The 13534-nt window shown below is 54.2% G+C and overlaps 2 protein-coding genes across 8 annotated transcripts; one reads left to right on the top strand and one right to left on the bottom strand.

Moving 5' to 3' along the window:
* The first annotated feature begins 291 nt into the window (after positions 1–291).
* Positions 292–8887, top strand: KHNYN (KH and NYN domain containing). 6 transcript variants are annotated; one of them, XM_036844284.1, is made up of 8 exons: positions 292–417; positions 1220–1440; positions 2256–3376; positions 3535–3665; positions 3752–3848; positions 6478–6585; positions 6794–6895; positions 7435–8887. In XM_036844284.1, the coding sequence occupies exons 2-8, from the start codon at positions 1240–1242 to the stop codon at positions 7685–7687; spliced, it is 2013 nt and encodes a 670-aa protein (XP_036700179.1). In that variant the 5' UTR covers positions 292–417; positions 1220–1239; the 3' UTR covers positions 7688–8887. The 6 variants fall into 6 exon arrangements, 5 of the variants coding, with proteins under 5 accessions (XP_036700179.1, XP_036700178.1, XP_036700181.1 ...); XM_036844283.1 differs by having other exon boundaries at positions 305–552; XM_036844282.1 differs by lacking the exon at positions 292–417 and adding an exon at positions 733–795.
* Positions 8888–10254: 1367 nt separating this feature from the next.
* Positions 10255–13378, bottom strand: SDR39U1 (short chain dehydrogenase/reductase family 39U member 1). Of its 2 annotated transcripts, XM_036844288.1 has the most exons (6): positions 13295–13378; positions 12881–12987; positions 12705–12787; positions 12212–12333; positions 11304–11447; positions 10255–11027 (listed from the first exon to the last, which is right to left on the bottom strand). In XM_036844288.1, exons 1-6 carry the CDS (start codon positions 13308–13310, stop codon positions 10615–10617), a joined length of 885 nt encoding a protein of 294 aa, XP_036700183.1. In that variant the 5' UTR covers positions 13311–13378; the 3' UTR covers positions 10255–10614. The 2 variants fall into 2 exon arrangements, with proteins under 2 accessions (XP_036700183.1, XP_036700184.1); XM_036844289.1 differs by lacking the exon at positions 12881–12987 and having other exon boundaries at positions 13295–13322.
* Between the last annotated feature and the right edge of the window lie 156 nt (positions 13379–13534).

The raw sequence follows: 13534 nt of genomic DNA on the forward strand, positions 1-13534 counted from the left end.
CCTTGGTCTTCTGTATCTTCATCCGAAGGGACTGCATTAGTCCCTTTAAAGCGCCCTTCACCTCCATCGCTCCATGAAGTGGTTCCTCATTCCTGAGAAACAACTGCGTGGAGCGACTGAAAACTCAGAAGAGCGCGAAGACGTAACCCCGCAGGCTTGGAGCAAGAGTGGGCGAGTGGGCGGGGCCGGGGGGGGCGAGCAGGCTGAGGGCGGGGCCGGGGGCGGGGAGCCGGCTGGGGCCTGGGCCCGGGCCGAGGCTCCGGCCGCGGGCGGGGAGCCGCCTGCAGCTGGCGGGGGCGGGCGCGCGCCGGGGCTCGGTGCAGGCCCAGCCCCGGGAGGGGCCCAGCTGACTCCGCCCCCGGCCAGGAAGTGACTCAAAAAACTGTTCGTGATGTGGGGAAGAGAGGTCCCCGTTGGGTGAGGAATCGGGAAGGCCCGCCCAGATTCGGGCCCCCCGCCCTTCTTCCCTGGGCCGGGGGCGCGGGCGAAGCTGGGGCCGGCGGGCACCGAGCGGCGCCGGCGGGACTGAGGCCGCAGCGGGCGGCGAGGCGGGTAGGCGCGCTCTCCCCCGCGCCCGGGCCGCGGGAGCCAGAGGCCGCACTGCAGAGCGCAGTCGGGGGGCGGCAGCCGCCAGCGGCTATGGGCGGGGCCCGGTCCGACCCCTGGGCCCCGCGTGGGGCTCGTGGCGCGACCGAGGGGTGCAGCAGACGGCGGAGGAAGGGGGAGGGGTGGGAGTGGCTAGAACCTGGGAAATGGCTGACAGGGGACCCAGAGGACAGCCCAGTTCAAGCCCTGGTGAGGATTCATCTTTAAGAGGCTGTCTTGGACCCGGAGATTGCAGAGACCCGGAGGAGAGGGACTCTTTCGTCACCTGTCCCCTCCTTCTGGCCTCCAGACCCAGCTGGATCTGCCCCCCCCCCCACCGCCCCGCCCCGCCCCCGCTTCCTGCTCAGGACTGTGGTCATTTTCCAAAGGCCACACACCCATCCCAGAGAGACAGCCTTGTTTATCCATGACTTGTCTCCGGAGAGAAGGCCCTTGTGTCCAGATAATCTGACATTCCCTCCCTATCCCCAAGATGGACTGAAGTGCTGGTTATCTCTTGGGTTGTTTACCAGTTTGGTAACTAGGTGCGACCTGTTGATAGCTGGTGTAGGCCAGGAGACCAAATTTGGGGTGAGGGGACATTGAGGCTCTGAGCTGCTTTCCCTCCTTCCAGGGCTGGGCGGCCAAGGAGCCATGCCTACTTGGGGGGCTGGCTCCCCGTCCCCTGACCGTTTTGCGGTGTCTGCGGAGGCCGAGGACAAGGTGCGGGAACAGCAACCCCACGTGGAGCGCATCTTCAGGGTGGGGATGAGCGTCCTCCCGAAGGACTGTCCTGAGAACCCTCACATCTGGCTGCAGCTGGAGGGCCCCAAGGAGAACGCCAGCAGAGCCAAGGTGAACGCCTCTCCCTGACCCTTCCGGGGAAACAATGACTCCCTCCCCCGAGGAGGCAGAAGAGAGGAGGGGCTGGGGAGGATCTCCACTCTTTGCTTGTCTCACTGGCCCTGAGCTTTGAGGAACTTACAAACTCTCTATTTGTCAAGAGTTTTGGTTTCATTTCTGCTGCGATGACCCAGATTCTGCCAGGGCTTGGAGATAAGTGACTCAGTTCAAATCAGTTTGTACTCTTTGGGAGAGAAGAGATAATCTGGTTGGGCAAGCAGGCCCCACCAAGGAATTCACTGTGGGGTGGGAGGCCACACTGATTCCTTTGGAGTTAGTCAGGACTTACAGAATGGCACGACCAAATACCATCCTTGTGGTCCTTGTTTGTTTCCTTATCTATAAAATGTGCATAATAACAGTATCCACCTCACTGAACTCATTGTGAATTAGGTAAAGCATGTAAAGCGTGAGTTCAGTAAAAGTTATCAGTGATGATCGTTATGATGGAAATATACAACACACATACACACACATAAATGTTTAGAAGAGACAGCCTTTTAACCAATTAATTATAACAGTTTCTTAAGTTGAGGCAAGTTCTAAATGGAAATTCAGCCACAGGCTGTCAACTGAAAAGGCAAAGAAGTGAGTTTCTTGATCCCCTCTTAACCACCACGTTTTTCAGGATCTGTAGGGCTCCATTGCTCTGCTCAGGCATCCTGGAGCTCAGAGGAGAGCAGCGGCCCCGAAGGAGCTATTGGGCCACTTAGGATTCCAGCAGTCTCTTTTTTTTTCCTACCTCCCCTCCCCACCTTTTCCCCCAGGAGTACCTGAAGGGTCTCTGCAGCCCAGAGCTACAGAATGAAATTCACTACCCACCCAAACTGCACTGCATCTTTCTGGGAGCCCAGGGCTTCTTCCTTGATTGCCTGACTTGGAGCACATCAGCCCACCTGGTGCCGGGGGCGCCCGGCTCGCTGATGGTCAGCGGCCTGACCGAGGCCTTTGTCATGGTCCAGAGCCGAGTGGAGGAGCTGGTGGAGCGCCTGAGCTGGGACTTTCGGCTGGGGCCATCCCCTGGAGCCTCTCAGTGTGCTGGAGTGCTGAGAGAATTCTCTTCTCTGCTGCAGTCCCGGGGGGATGCCCACACAGAGGCCCTGCTGCAGCTGCCCCTTGCTGTCCAGGAAGAACTGCTGAGCCTGGTGCAAGAGGCATCCAGGGGGCAGGGGCCCCAAGCATTCCCGTCCTGGGAGTGGGGGAGCCCAGGTCTGCTGGGTGCTCAGCACCAGGGAGTCAGGAGTCCCCTGAGTGACAGCAGGGAGTCTCTGGACACAGGACCTGCAGGGTGGCAAGAGTCAAGGGGAGAGAGACGTGCTATGGAGAAGGAGGGGACAAAGCACGGTGGTCCCAGGGAGATGGATTTGGGGTGGAAGGAGTGGCCCGGGGAAGAGGCCTGGGAGAGACAAGTGGCCTTCAGGCCACAGTCAGGAGGAGGAGAGGCAGGGCAGGCAGTGCCTCTGAAAGGGAAGGCCCTGGGGAAGGAGGGGGTGCCTCAGGAAAGAGGAAGGTTCTGGGTCCAGGGCGAGCCTCCTGGCACCCAGGGCCCCTGTCAGAAGGCAGCTCAGCCCCGGGGAGCCTCCCTCCTGCAGCGGCTCCATAATGGGGAAGCCTCACCTCCAAGAGTGCCCAGCCCCCCACCAGCGCCTGAACCCCCTTGGCACTGCGGAGATCGAGGGGACAGAGGAGACAGGGCAGACAAGCAGCAGGTCGTGGCTCGAGGTCGGGGGTCTCCGTGGAAACGAGGCACCCGGGGGGGTAATTTGGTGACTGGCACGCAGCGTTTCCAGGAGGCCCTCCAGGACCCTTTCACCCTGTGCCTTGCCAACGTGCCAGGCAAGCCAGACCTGCGCCATATTGTCATCGATGGCAGCAACGTGGCCATGGTGTGAGTACCTGGTGGGGCTGAGAGTCCTGGGGAGGGGGATGAGATGACGAGACGGGCAGTTGCGTTCACCTTGGGGATATGTGCGAAGTGGGGGGCAGCACAGCCAGGCTGCCAGGCCCCCCTGGGGGCGCCAGAACGCTGACCCCTTTCCACTGCAGGCACGGCCTCCAGCACTACTTCTCCAGCCGGGGCATTGCCATTGCTGTGCAGTACTTCTGGGACCGTGGCCACCGCGACATAACTGTCTTTGTGCCTCAGTGGCGTTTCAGTAGGGACTCCAAGGTCAGAGGTGAGTTGGGCCTGGTCTTTTGTGTCCGGGGGTGGGCCCTGCTTCCACCTTGAGGATAACCCCATTGTGCTCCTCTGTTTCTCTAGAGGGTCACTTCCTGCACAAGCTGTATTCCCTCAGCCTGCTCTCCCTCACTCCCTCCCGGGTCTTGGATGGCAAGAGGATCTCTTCCTATGACGACAGGTACTTGCTTCTCTCTTGGTCACAGGCTCGACATTCAAGGAGCCAAGTGGGAGACTGAGGGAGAGACAGAAGCTCCTGACCCTTCACACTGTCTGTAAGCCTGAGTCGTGGGACAAGGGTCAGTTCTCCTCCGTGAGCCCCTATGATTGGGGAGGTAAACCTGCCCTGCAGGCAGGATGAGATGGATGGTGGACAGCTCTGTTTGTCCACTCATCCTTCACTTTTCACTCATCAAACTAAAGGATGCCTCATATTTATATAGTGCCTTACTGTCTAGAAAATACTGATTTAATGGAAAGATGGGAAAGCCAATGACATGAATAGCTGACAAATGCCTCTTACAACCTAGGTGTCCAAACACATAGAGAAATTCCTCAACCTTCTGGAAAAACCGGAGTAAATGTTCAAAATAACGATAAATGAAGAATGCATTCCATGCATAATAAGACTGTACAAAACATGGTATTATAAGAGATAGTGAAAGATCACTGGTCTTAGAATTTGCAGGTCTGGATTTGAGTCCCAGGTTGCACAGTCATTGACTGTGGAGTCTCTTAGTGGATTAATCTCATTGTCTCAAGGTCCTCTTCCATTCATTCATCCTCCTTGTGAATGTCAAAAGAAGCTAAGGTATGTGTTTGTCTCACTCAAGGTGCTGGGCAGGAGGGCAGTGATACTCCTTAGTTTTTCATGGATCCAATCAAGTGTGGCAGAGGGTCTTACCTCTGTTGTACAGAAATGGAGACGGAGGGTCAGAGTAGTTAACTTTCTTGGCAAAGGCTATGAAGTAGCAAAGGGAAAATGAGAACTTAGAGCTGCTAGCTGGTTTAACTGAAAAACACGGGGCACATTCCCTCCCCAGTGTGCACACAGCGTGGGAGATGGGCGGATTTTAAAAGCTAACTAACCAATTTAAAAAAACTAGTGACAAGTTCTTTATTCTCTAGGATTTTCGGTTTTAAATTAAAAACGAGTTTCCAAACTGAAGTGATTATATATTTTGTTTTTTCAAATACTTAGCTCTTACTCCCTAATAGGAAAATGGTATTCTACAAAAAGTTCACGTTCTCCCGATGCTATTCTGTTTTATGTCTAGACTTCACAGGTTATCTGCACTGTGGAATCTTCTTTACACGTCAGCACTGACACAGTTAAAACTGAAGGTTGAGTCAGTTGTAATAAATTTTGAAGGCACATGTCTGTACAGTTGTGTACGTCCTGATAGGCAGACAGCACAATATGAATTTGGAATTTTGCCTAGTTACAGTGAAAAACACAGTGGCACGTAGCACAGGCCTACTGAATACTGCGGAACAACGTATGATGTAACGTGATAATAGTATTGAAATATGTTTAACTTGAAAATACCTTTTGTACATTATATGATACCATATACATTTTTATGTCATCTTCTTAATTTGTTTCCCAGACAGAAACTCAGAACCAGACACCTGTCACACCGAATCCTGATTACTAGTTCTCTCTATACCACACTGTCTTTCAAATACTGACTGCCTGCTTAGTACTAGGCGCGAGGCCTGCCAAAGGAAGCAGGAATGCAGGGAATCAGGGAAGATCTGATTCTCGACTTCAAAGAGCCCAAAGAAACTGTAAACCAAACAGTACAGAATGGAGAGGAAAGGGATCCCCCTTCTGGCTGGGGTTTTGTGGGAAGAGAAGGCTTTGAGAGTTTTTGTTGATTGGTTGACAAGGACATGGGATGCGTTGGAGCTCTGGGTTTTAAACCTGTTAAAAAGGACTCACCTCATGAGTCCTACCCGAGTCCTGTGGAATCAGAATTACTAGAGTGGGGCCCAGGCATCTATTTTTTTAAAGTTCCCCTGGTGATTCCGTTCATCAGGGAGGTTGGGGAAGCACCTTCCAGATGGAGGGAATAGTTTGAGAAACATGGAAGCCGGACAGCATGGGGCATGTTTGAAGGACAGGGTGTAATCTGATCATTGACTTTGGCAGGAGCTGAGTACATTAGGGAGTATGGGGCGAGATAAGGCCGTAAGAGTGGCTTGGAGCTGGGTTCTAGACGGCCTTGGCTGCCAGGCCTGGGCATGTGGAAATATTCGGTAGATAAAGGGCATGTCTGGAAGACTTTTGTGGAGGGAAGACCATGTTCTTGGGGGGGTTCAGGAGAGACTGGAGGGTGGTAAGTGGCTGGGGGCAGGGGAGCCCCTCATCAGGAGGCTATGCAGTAGTACCACGCTTGCAATGTCCAAGTAGCTCAGATGGTAATGGTGGGACTGGAAAGGAAGGAAGCAGAGTGGAAAGGCTTTCAGAGGAGGAGCATGATGGATCTGTGACTGATCTATGGGGGCACGGTGGAAGAAGACAGAGCCAGAGCCAGATCTTTCTGTCTCACACTAATGAGGCACAGAGTGTTGAGTGGAGGATGGTGGTGACTTGAGGGGATGCTGTTGGGGAACCACGATGGATTCATCTTTCATGGGTTTCCTTTCTACCCCATGGCGCCCGTATGCAGTCAGTCACCTGGTGGCTGGATCAAGGTGAGGGGGCCAGATCTCCATCACCAGAAGTGGGTCCCGGGAGTCGATAACGCTCTTTGGGGTTGGGACCTTGGAGAATCCCAATATGGCTGCCGTGGCTTTCGTGACAGGTTCATGGTGAAGCTGGCTGAAGAGACGGATGGGATCATTGTCTCCAATGACCAGTTCCGGGACCTGGCAGAGGAGTCTGAGAAGTGGATGGCAATCATTAGAGAGCGGTGAGGGAGCCCTCCCCTGAGCACAGGGCACGGACTCAGACCTTTCTCTAAAACCAGCTCTGCTGTGCCACCGGGTGAGGACTCTGGGAAGGGGCTGACGTTGCTTTGCGAAGGATGGTAGCTGGCAGCTTCTGATGGTGTTGGTCTTAACTGTCCGGGAGGTGGGCAGAGGCCCCTCTGTGACCACACATTCTCTGTGCCCATCCAGCCTGCTGCCCTTCACCTTCGTGGGAAACCTCTTCATGGTGCCTGATGACCCACTGGGGCGAAATGGCCCTACACTGGATGAGTTCCTGAAGAAGCCGGTCAGGTAATGCCTCAGACTCTCCTAGGAAGCCCTGGCTTTTGCTCTGCAGGGGCCTTGCAGGCCTGGAGAATTGGGGGAAGAATGACCTCAATCTGGGACAGCTTTATTCTGTAGTAGTTCAAGTTGCCTTGGGCTTGGCCCAAGGAATCCTGACTCAGACCCTCCTGGCTGGGAGGGAAACTCCTGTTTCCTGTTTTCCCTAATCAGTGTGTTGGATGGAGTTATTTGGAAGGTGGTTGCTTTTACTTATAGCCAGCTGCATTGAGCATGCCCTCTGTTGGACATAAAGTGATTAATTGATTAGACTAGAACTAGATAGTGGCAGGTTCACCTTCCAGGTTCCAAAGGAACAGGCCATCTTCCCTTCAGAAGTGGGTTGATACTGCCCCTCAGTGGTCAGTTTCTGGAACTTCAGGGTCGCTCCCCAGAGCCCAGACTGGGCAGGGCAGTTAACTGGGAGTGGAGAGCAGGGAGGCCCACTGGGCTCTAACCTCCCTCGAGGATGCTTATCAGCTCTTCCTGTTCCCTCTGCTGCTTCCCAGGGCACAGGGGTCTTCTAAGGCTCAGCATTCTGCCAAGGGCTTCACAGAACACAGTAATCAGCAGCAGGGGAGAAAAGAAGAGGAAAAAGGCAGTGGTGGCATTCGGAAGACGCGGGAGACAGAGCGGCTCCGGCGCCAACTGCTGGAGGTGTTTTGGGGCCAGGATCACAAGGTGGACTTCATCCTGCAGCGGGAGCCGTACTGCCGGGACATCAACCAGCTCTCCGAGGCCCTGCTCAGTCTCAACTTTTGAGCCTCACCTGTCTTGGTGACTGCCACCCCGTCAGCTCCAGCCTCATCCAGCTCAGCTCATTCTGTGAGGGTCCCTCTGCTGCTCAGACCCTGACCCAGTCTCACCCTGAGTTGGTGCTTTGTGTCAGGGAAGCACCAAGGAAGCGCATTCGTGTGTGGGGAATGCTCTTGCCTGGGGCACTTTGGGGACAGGTCTGTAAGGTGACCTGATCTCATCTTGAGTCAGGGCCTCAACCAGCTCTCAGGAGGTTCTGCTCAGCCTTAACTTCTTAACCTTGCCTTATGCAGGGTTTCTGTAGGGAATGGGGGCTGCTGGGAAGGGTGGGTCACCGAGATGGGGACTGTCGGCCCCTCCTCCACGCTGAGCTGGGGATGGAGGCAAGGGTGGGTGAGAGGGGAATGTAGAACAGGTGGCCAGGAAGCTAAGCCTTTCCTCCTCCTGGCTGCTGCTCTGATGGCCAGAGGACAGGACGAGTCCCAGGCCTGGCTGGGCTCCTGGGCGCATCAAAGGGAATGCTGGGCCCTGGAAAGGCTAGTGTTATGGGCTCTGGGTCCCAGTGGGGCAGCAGGGATCTGGTGGAGAAGGCAGAGGGAGAGTTGGCTTCTGGTCTCAGCTATGCCTGCCTGTGACCTTGATTGATCTTGGTCTTTACTTCTGCCTACAAGTCAGGGGTAAAAATGCCTGTTGGGAGGAGAGATGAGAACGTGGAGGAAAGCTCCTTGGAGGAAAGGTACTTGGACCAAGCCTCAGGTGTGTCTGTCTGTGGTTGCACAGGCTTCCTAACCAAAACCTCACTTTCAGAGAGCTGAGGGTCCTCTGTCCCCAGGACCTGTGCCCTAGATTTTTTACACTGCATCAGTATAATGTGCCCTATAATGGCTGCGTCCCTTTTGGGCACCCCCCCCCCCCCCCCCAAATCCACATTTACAAAATGGTTAATTAGCGGTGACTGTTTGCATTACCAGAAAACTCTCAGGGTTCCTTCCTATCAATGGCAGCTCTCCTGTTGCATTCAGGTGTTTGTTTACAGTTGAACGAACGTGTCAGAAAGTCCGCAGTCCCCGGTTAATGCACTTGCTCGAGAGTTGAGCAGTCACCAAACCAATGAAGCCATGTTCTGCGAGGAAAATGTTCATGTGACCTGACCCTAGCATCTTCTTTACAGAACATATATGTTGCATAAAGCGAGACCCACTTCTGCTCTGTGTGTGCGTGTATGCGGATGGGAGGGTTTATAGAGTTTGTATCTAGAGGAACCAATCTGGAAAACGAAAATTGAAGAATCAGAGTCAGAAGGTACTTGACTGGCCACCAGACCAGCTGCTGTCACCTCAGGACATTCTCTTTCCTCCTTGATTCCTACAGGTCATTGTCCTGTACCTGCTTGAAGTCCTCCTGTACCAGGGAATTGACTGCCTCCGAGGCAGCACATCCACCCGTGGACAGTACTAGTCAGTCCTTCCTTTAGTGCATCCCCAAATATGCTTTTCTGTTACTTCTACCTTTGGGGCCAGTCATTCCGTCAGGAACAGTACAGAGCCAGTCAACTTCCTAAAGAGTCCAAAACCAGATAAAGAAGTAAGACAGGTGTCCCTGGATTCTGTGCTGTCTGGGCCCTGCAGCAAGTCCCTGGACATGGCCCTCTTTTTAGGCTGATTTCTGTTCCCTGAGTGGCACAGGGAGTTGAAATCACCCCAGATCCTTGTATCAGCAACTAGCATGTGGAGCTGAATGATGATGGAGAGGGTCCTAGGGTCCCAGTTTCTTTGCCCCTCCCCATTGGTGAGATCCACCACTACACTGCACTGAGCTGGGCTGGGGGCAGGCGAGTTGGAGAGGCTAGTCGGGGTGGTAACAGTGATTCAAAGACAACCCATAGTCCCCTCAGAAGAAAGGAGATTGGTTAATATGGCCTGAATTGGGGGCTAGGGGAACTGCTTCTGGTCAAACTGTGGCAGAAACCAGGGTCGATAAAAAGGGAGAGGCTCCTTGACGAATACTTGGGACTCTTTTTCCCTGAAAGGATTGAGTTTGTAGCTTTTGATAGGTTCCTTGTACCTTTCACTTTCAATGCTCATGGGTATGCAGTGGGCTCAAGGTATCTTCTGCCCCTTCGTGCTAGGGATCCTGGTTGACTGAAGTGGCCCCAGTCAGATGAGAGGCAAGTCCTTATCTTTTGACAGTCCTAAAGCTTTGCACAGCTTTGTCCTGCTGCAGCCTGATGAACTGGGGCCAGTGTGTGATTGCTTTATGTCAATTCACTGCTGTTCAGTGACAGACTGAAGGCTGTCCTGGACTTGGGCCTTGTCCCTTCCTCTGCTGGCATCCTAATGGCACTGCGTGAAACAAGTATGCAGGGTGACCACAGAGCCCACTGGAAATGGATCACCATTCTTTTTGCCTCTACCTTTGTCATAACCTCGTGCCTCAAATTTGTTGCCAGCTCTTTTGGCAATGGAGGGACCAAGAAGGGAGATGTTGCACATTATAACTTTCAAAACCCCGTGTAAAGTAAAGGGTCTTCTAGGATGGCACTTCTTGAAATAAATTTCAGAACCTAGGCCAAAGAGATGAGCTGAAGCTAGTGAGATGATTTATCTTTATTGCCTAAACCACGGAACATTCTCTACACAGCAAAAAGGAGAAATGGGCCAGGAACAGGACATGCAGGGAAACCAAACTTGGGAATTTATTTAGGAGCAGTTGAAGAGGTTAAGGTCCCAACTTGATGAGACTGCAACCTTGAAACAGCGGACAGTCTCTCAGTTAAATAAGGTGAGGCAACAGGACAATGAGAAAGAAAGAGGACTCCCTTAAGAACCAGATGGTTTCAGGTTTCAAGTAGAGGAGAACCTGAGCTCATAGTTTCTCATTAGGAAGCCCTCGCTGAGGGACAGGCAACAGGCCCTTCCTTGAGCCTCCCCCACCTAGCCTATGACTTCCTTCAAGGCGGCCCCCAGCTCTGGGAAAGAATACTGGTAGCCAGCAGCCAGTGTCCGCCTTGGGACCACCTTCTGGCCCTCCAGCAGCATGATGGCACGTTCTCGCCCAAAGACAGCTTGTACCACAGTGCTGGGGAGAGGGATGAAGGCTGGGCGGCCCAGGGCTGTGCCCAAGGCCCGGGCAAACTCAGCGTTGGTAGTGGAGGAGGCTGGAGCCACTCCGTTCAGGACCCCTTGCACGTGGCTTGCTTCAAGGGCGTGGGCCAGGATTCCCGCCAAGTCTCTGATGTGAATCCAGGGGAAGAACTGGTGGCCTGAGCCGATGGGGCCCCCCAGGCCCAGGCGGAAGGGCAGCAGCATGTGACCAATGGCACCGCCTCCACGGCCCAGCACAACCCCTAGAGCAGGCAAGAAGGACAGTACAGGAAGGCCCCTCAGCCTCCAGGCAGTCCCACTGTTCCTCCCTGCTTCCCCTTCCTCACCTTTTCCCCATGCTGACTTTGCTTTGTGGCAGGCAAGGGGTGTGGCTCTCTTTGGGATGTCCCGCCCTCCCACCTGTATGTTAGCTAGAAGTGGAGGCATCCTCTGTAAGCCCAGCTCCCCTTATCCCCCCACCCTCCCAGCCCAGAGAAGACATTCCAACCCTGTCTGATACCCAGGCCCCTGGTTCTCACCGGAGCGCACCACCACTTGGCGTGTAGAATCTCCAGGAAGCCTCGCTGCAGCTTCCCATTTGGTTACAAGGTTGGAGAAGAAGTCAAAATCTCCTCCTGGGCTGTCTTCATCGTACTCGGCTGTCAGGCTGGGCTGGTAGTAAGCTGCCGGTGGAACAGCACTTGTTTGCTCTGGGTGTCCTTGGTCCTGTCTGGCCCTTTGCAGTCAAGGCTCCCCTTGGCCTCACCCTCCTTGGCCCTTGGGATCTCCCCATGGGAACTCAGAGCCATGGATATTTTCCCCTTGATCTTCTCCATGAGCTGACCTGTTCCGGCCCTGGAGTCATTCTTATTTCTCGTTATGGGGCTAAGCTGAGGTGCTAAGAGTGAGAAGCTAAGAACAAAGACGGGTGCCAGACTGCCTTGAGTTTTAATCTCAGCTCCACCATTTATTAACTCTGTGACTTCAGGCAAATTACATAACCTCTCTGTGCAGAATTTTTGCATCTTTAAAATGGGAATAATAGTACCTACCGCATAGGTTTCTCGTGAGGATTAAATGTAATATGTGCAAATCACTTAGAATAGTGGCTAATGTGTGTGTGTATATATATATATTTGTTATTTGGTCCCAAAGGTAAAATACAAGAATCAAGAATTCTGTTCCTAAAGAACTGTGCTATAAGAAATAAGGGACCTGGAAGTAGGTGGGACTTTCCCTGGCACTGGGAGCAGTGCCACTCCCCTCACTTTCTCTGAGGTCCCCATTTCTCAGTGAAAGTACACAAAAGTCAGGAGAAATATGCATGGAATGAGGGCCTAGGTAGTTCCCGTGCTTGGAAAAGACCAGCACTCTGGGGCCTGAGTTGCCCCTCACTGTGCTCCCTCCTTTCCCTGGCTAGTCTAAGGGTTGGTGGTGTGGGACATACCTACACCTGTGACTAAGACCCAGGCCTGGGGGGATTGTGGGGCCTTGGCAATGGCTCTAGCCAGCATTTGGGTGGTCTCCAGGCGGCTGCTGAGAACCTCTTTTTGGAAGGCTTCATTCCACCTGCAGGAGAAACGGGGGAAATAAAATGCCACTAAATACATGCACATACCCTCCCTTCCCTCTCCTTCCCTGGGGCCCATCCATATCCGTTTCTAATAAAACCCTGCATTGCAGCTTAAATGGTCCATCTCTTCTGTAGAAGGAAAAGGTATGTCTACTTTGGGCATCCTGAGTGGGGAGTAAGGTCCACCAGCTGGGCGGGAAGACGGGCAAGTGGGTGTGGAGGAGTGGGGGTGGGGGAATGAGCAGTCCGGGATATGGGTTGAGTTCTCAATCTGGAAGTCCCATTCTCCACAGCTCACAGGTTCTCCTCAGAGTCGGCCCTCTCCTCCCTCTGCTCTGAAGGATGTCAGCTTTAGGGCCCGGCTGACCTGCGGAGAGGGTTGAGGATGTTCTCTCCCGCCAGGTTGACGGCGGCATCGCAGCGGGGCAGCTCCGACGTAGCGAGCTCATCCTGTTGGAGAAAGCACACAGTGCCCGCGAGCCCTCGCCCTGCGCCACCAAACTAGGCCCCCCCACCCCCCATGCTTCCAGAATTTGGACATACCCACGTGATCCGACCGGGCCCTGGCTTTCGGGAGACCAAAGTCACTTCGTGGCCCCTGGCCTTCAGCAGCTGGGTTAGGGCTGTCCCAATGAAGCCCGTCCCGCCACCTGATCAGAAAATGAGAGGTGTTTACCCTCCCGGGGGCGCCTTGCATCCCCACGTGGCCCCCTCTTCCGGTGCCCTCCCATCTGACGCCAGACTTCTCCCCTCCTCGCCCCCTCCCCGCGATGCAGAGGTGATACAGGTCACAGAGCTTAGGGAGATTCGGCTTCTCGGGCTCTGAGGCCAAGGCCAGGTTGCCTGTGCACGAGACGGTACCCTCTCTCAGAAACGGCCTCCTAGCCCTCAACTTCTGGCTATGTTTTCTTTGTATAAACCGGCCTCCTCCCACTCCCCCTTCCTGCCCTCCCTCACCCACAAGAACCCTCATAGCGACCAGGACCTCACGCGCCTGCGCAAGATTTACAGTCCACCTCCTCTAGGACGACTGCAGCCTTTCTGCGCATGCGTCTTTCGGGAAGCGCCCTCCACTTGTGGGGCGGGCAGGACTGGGCGTGGCCCTGCCTGGCAACCCGGAAGAATTCGTAGTGAAGGCTGTATATTTCACTGCAAGGAGAGGCGGGGATCTTGGCAAGGAGGCCGGGGGGTGGAGAA

This window comes from Balaenoptera musculus, chromosome 2 (assembly GCF_009873245.2).
Source record: "Balaenoptera musculus isolate JJ_BM4_2016_0621 chromosome 2, mBalMus1.pri.v3, whole genome shotgun sequence".
Classification (NCBI taxonomy): Eukaryota; Metazoa; Chordata; class Mammalia; order Artiodactyla; family Balaenopteridae; genus Balaenoptera; species Balaenoptera musculus.

Coding starts and splice junctions, on each gene's coding strand:
- KHNYN (XM_036844282.1), top strand. CDS start 753: ATGGCTGACAGGGGACCCAGAGGACAGCCCAGTTCAAGCCCTG. Junction 1,441..2,255: donor AGAACGCCAGCAGAGCCAAG/GTGAACGCCTCT, acceptor CTTTTCCCCCAG/GAGTACCTGAAGGGTCTCTG. Junction 3,377..3,534: donor GGCAGCAACGTGGCCATGGT/GTGAGTACCTGG, acceptor TTTCCACTGCAG/GCACGGCCTCCAGCACTACT.
- SDR39U1 (XM_036844288.1), bottom strand. Junction 12,788..12,880: donor GGCCCGGTCGGATCACGTGG/GTATGTCCAAAT, acceptor TTTCTCCAACAG/GATGAGCTCGCTACGTCGGA. Junction 12,334..12,704: donor ATCCTCAACCCTCTCCGCAG/GTCAGCCGGGCC, acceptor TTTCTCCTGCAG/GTGGAATGAAGCCTTCCAAA.